The sequence below is a fragment of the Centroberyx gerrardi genome, chromosome 4, assembly GCF_048128805.1.
Source record: "Centroberyx gerrardi isolate f3 chromosome 4, fCenGer3.hap1.cur.20231027, whole genome shotgun sequence".
NCBI classification, from domain to species: Eukaryota; Metazoa; Chordata; class Actinopteri; order Beryciformes; family Berycidae; genus Centroberyx; species Centroberyx gerrardi.
Genome location: NC_136000.1, coordinates 9376723 through 9381340, shown reverse-complemented (window position 1 = coordinate 9381340; position 4618 = coordinate 9376723). Strand labels below are relative to the sequence as shown.

At 41.0% G+C, this 4618-nt stretch overlaps 1 protein-coding gene across 1 annotated transcript; it reads right to left on the bottom strand.

Moving 5' to 3' along the window:
- Positions 1–1660: 1660 nt before the first annotated feature.
- LOC139929746 (uncharacterized) lies at positions 1661–4202 on the bottom strand. Its single transcript, XM_078283043.1, has 4 exons — positions 3828–4202; positions 1972–2739; positions 1768–1824; positions 1661–1666 (listed from the first exon to the last, which is right to left on the bottom strand). Exons 1-4 carry the CDS (start codon positions 3930–3932, stop codon positions 1661–1663), a joined length of 936 nt encoding a protein of 311 aa, XP_078139169.1. The 5' UTR covers positions 3933–4202.
- Positions 4203–4618: the final 416 nt, after the last annotated feature.

Genomic DNA, 4618 nt, shown 5'->3' with positions numbered 1-4618 from the left:
TGTAATTTAATGTTCAAAACTTCCTAAAATCGATACCTGAGTACATTTCAACCCACTGTCTTGAGTGCTTGGTTTGTTTATGGGATGCGCGCCCAGGTGCTTCACACGAATATCTCATTTTTTTTAAGCAATGATGTTTAATGTAGTGTCCAAAACTTTGTTCAGTCGTTGCCCATATAGTTCACAATATGACAAACACTGCATAGGGAATAGTGAGTGAGTGAACGAGTGAACCATTCCGAACGCAGCTCTAGATTAGTCCGCGCTTGTTAGTGTGCACTACACAGTGAAAAACAACCTAATAAACACTGCAAGCCAAATAAATACAAATTAAATTAGTCACACAACAATTAGTGATCAACACAAAATCACAGCAAAAAAAATCTAATTTGGGACTAGTATACTGACCGAAATAGTGAGGGTTGGACCCTCATGAGACACTTACCCTATTACTAAGCTAATTTGGGTGTACTGGGGAATTGCATGTAAAAAAAGGGGGTTACTTTGCCTTGTGGTTCAGTGTCTAGAGTGGACCAATTCAGACAGATGTTGGACTGGGATATATAGGTTGCCTTGCTGGAGAAAGCTTTATGATATTGTTAAAAAATGTTTCTTCCATACTTCAGATTCAGGTTACCAATGAGAGATAGCCATGCAGTTCTTGGCAGCGCTCAGGATAAACGGAGCAGATGACATCACGATGAATGCCGAAAGCAACTACAAACTTGCCTATAGACATGGCCAAACAAGGATCGGAGGATTTGAGCAGTTATGTTCTGGCAGCCTGTAATCTTCAGAATGATACTAATTAAATTAATATATTTTCCCTGAAGAATTTGAGATCTTAATATGGTGGTGATACTGGCAGCTAGTGGAATGTAAAGCTTACCGAGTGCAGGAGCAGGAACAGCCGAAGCCAAGGTATTCAAGTCAAGTCAGGTCCCCAGTACCTTCAGTTGTTTTGGAGAAGGCTTCTACACCGTTGTATGGACTAACAAACTTCACCCGAGTTTCAGCTGGCATGGGGGTGAGTAGATAATGACTGAATTTTCATTTTTGGGTGAACTATTCCTTTAAATGATTAGTTCTGTGAAAAGAGAGGGAAATTATTGGTTAATTCTGATTAGTAAAGAGGAAAGGAAAGCATGAATGAAACTAGAGACAAGTGGGCAGTATTAGGTAGTTCCTAACTGAACTTACACATAAACTTATTTTGGTCACTGACAATAAGACTGCTTGAACTGTAACCATTCTGTTTTGCCGTGGGCCTCGGTCATTGACCCCCTTATCAAGACTAGTAATTACCAGCAAATTTATGAGAAAGTAATGTGATATAATTAATAAAAATGTGGTGATAATTTTCAAGCAATTTCTTAAAAATGTATTTTGTTAATTACTGGGTACTCAGTAAATTGCAGACCAAGAAAAAAAACATTACCCATCCCTCTACCTATACTGCTCCTACTTCCACTCTTCCCTGCTCAGCTGCTGGGAGACGTACTGGCAGAAACACACCCCTCCCTCTAGGTGACCAGTGCAGCTGGGTTGGGGAAAGGGGAAGTGTCTCTTGGCCAGGCAGCAGGCGTATCCTGATGAGAAGGAGACCAGAGCTCTTTGAAACATCTCAGCACAGACCTGCTCAGAAAATGTTTCTTCAAACTCACGTCTGCACCCATCCAGACAAACATAGACCAGATAGATTTTTTTATTGGACTGACAGCCCATTAACACTTTCTCCTCAGAAAGGATTGTGTTTGCTTCACCTACAGCTTTCTGCATCTCCCTCAAAATATACTTCTCGTCATCCTTCTTCCAGAGACCAGTCTGAATGATCAATCCCAATGGTACACAGAAGAAAATTAACAGAGCAGGTGAGTCCACAGCAGGTGGGTCTAACCCACTTTCGTCTCCCATTAATGCAACTGACAAAAATGTAGGGATGAATGTTAAGAATACTAATAATATCAGAACAGCAATGTAGATTAGTACTCTTTGCCAGAGTGGACGCAGCCACACTTTATTCTGAGAAACACTGTTGATCCTCCTCACAGCCATTCTGTACTTCTCTTGGTCCTCAATGACCAAACGCAGCTGGTCCGGCACCTCCATGTCACTGAACTGACCAGCGTCCCATTTCTGGAGTCCCTCCTCATTGACAGCAGTCAAAGGCTGCAGGGCCTTCCCGTTGTAGATAGAGGGAGGCTGGAAGGGCACCACAGTGGACCCTTGAAGCTGCTGGTTGGGGGTGCAGAGCACCTTGAGCACCTTACTGATAAAGTCTGGGTCCCTGGCCTCCAGGTAGGTGAGGTGGCAGAGGTGGAGAGGAACAGAGACTCCTGGCTCCAGCAGCACTGGCACCATGGGCTTCCTCTCCAGGCAGTCTCTGAACAGAGACATGTTGGCCTCCAGGAGACACCAGCGGCTCCTCACAAACTCCGGGCTGAGGACCAGCAGGACCTTCTGGCTCTCCTGGATGCAGTCGGACATGTTCTCCAACACGGTGCGGCCCGGGGTGAAGTCACGCTCATGGTAGCAGACCTGCAGGCCGCAGGACTCCAGCTTGTTGATGAGGGAGTGGGTCCAGCGATAGTCAGTACTGCTGTAGCTGATGAAGACGTGGTAAAGCTCCCCCTCTCTCAGTGTGGGAGGGACATGGGGGCAACTTGAGGGAGGCAGAGGGACAACGTGCTTTGACTCAAAGTCGTCTCCAGTCTCAAGGGAATTGATAGGTTCCATTATCTAAAGAGAAAACTGAAGTGAGAACATAATGAAATCTAGAAATGCAGGCATCTATTCCAAAGATTTTATATAGTGATGTTTTTAATGTTAGTACAGCTCCAATAATCATTCAAAAACATATTTAGAAGTCATACTAGTGCTTGGTGTAGCTCATTACTGTCACTTTGAGTTCTGATCTGATCTGAGTTACACCATAAATTTACTTTTAATGGAATCTAAAAATGCAATGAAGTACTTGTTAAAATTCAGTACTTTTATTACCGTTGCCTTTACAATTAATGCTACATTGCTTTCAGAATCATGTTTCTTTGGATTGTTATATGAACCGAATTTAAAAGCTATGCTGGTAAAATAGTTTTCACTTTACTTCATATAATATTGTCATGAAGAACAAATCAAAGACAAAATGTCAACTGTTATCTCCCAAGAAATTTAGAAATACACACATTACTTTATGTTAATTCACAGGGAAGAGAAAACTATTTAGGTCATGTGTCTTGAACTGATGTATGATCAACATGCCTGTATTGCAAAAGTATTTTTAGTGTATTTTTTAAATAACCCAAAAGTCATTGACCTGCTAATACACAAAAACACATTATTATTGAGGTATGGTTGATTACAGTTGACACAATTCCTTTACATTAAACCAAAGCAAAGGTTAAGTTGAATTTCAGGTATGATGTCACATTATAACATGTACCTGATATGCAATATGATTTCACTCCTTGTGGAGTCATCAGCACTATATAATTCAGTGACTTTCTCTAAATACAGCTAATCATACATAAACAAGTATCACTTTAAACCTGTTGCTAATGACAGTTATGAAAAGGTAATTAGGTAAAATATATGAAAACATAAAACATGTACATAACCCAGCCATGCAGTATATGTACATATCAGCATAAAGATGACCATCAGTGAAGCAACTAAAATGGAAAATGTAATCTCTGGTGCATAGCATATAAGCTTTTTCCCCCCATTACTTTTGTAATCTACAAAACTGTTATATCATTGTGTTTTGTTAAAGGATAATTACTATAGCTTCACTAAAAGTATAAAATACACAAAATGTACATCCATACCTGTTCATTATACAGTAATTTGAAGTAAATGTATGGTAGAGTGATGTTATTGTGTGGATCAGCAAGAACCAAAAGTACTGTGAGGAAGTAGTGAGTGCAAAACATCCTCACTACGCTGCTTTTAGCTTTGTTAAAGAGATACTCTGCTTTCTGGTTTCTGAAGGGCTGCTATGGATGAAGTCACTGAAGTTACTGCAGCTTTAATGGGAACATTTTGCTTGTTGCGTCACTCTGCCACAGAAGTTGCTCTCCAGTTTGAACTGTCGGCTCAGTTGATAAAACTATGTCGACAAACACCTGAGTAAAAAATAGTTGCAAATACTTTTTAGGGTTTGTTTGGTCTACTTTGGTGTTGGGTAGGTGGGTTTTACCACATCGGACAGTACACTGAATGCCAAGTCTGACAATTGCAGGACATTTCTGAAAGATAATTTTGTATGCTTTTTTGAGATTGGCAATTACTTGACACAATCTGAATTACCCCACAAGTCTGATACTCCCTGCATGTTAAAACAAATTATGAGCCATGACTCATTTCTAACAGAAAATGTAAGCTTGCAGTAAGGGGTATTACATCTACAAACCAATTCAAATGGCTCAGATTACACTGTTAACAGGAGATTACAGGGGTTGGGAAGTTCATAGTTTTTATGACTGTCCTCTGCTACTCCTACTTCCACTCTTTCCTGCTCAGCTGCTGGGAGACGTACTGGCAGAAACACACCCCTCCCTCTAGGTGACCAGTGCAGCTGGGTTGGGGAAAGGGGAAGTGTCTTTTGGCCAGGCAGCAG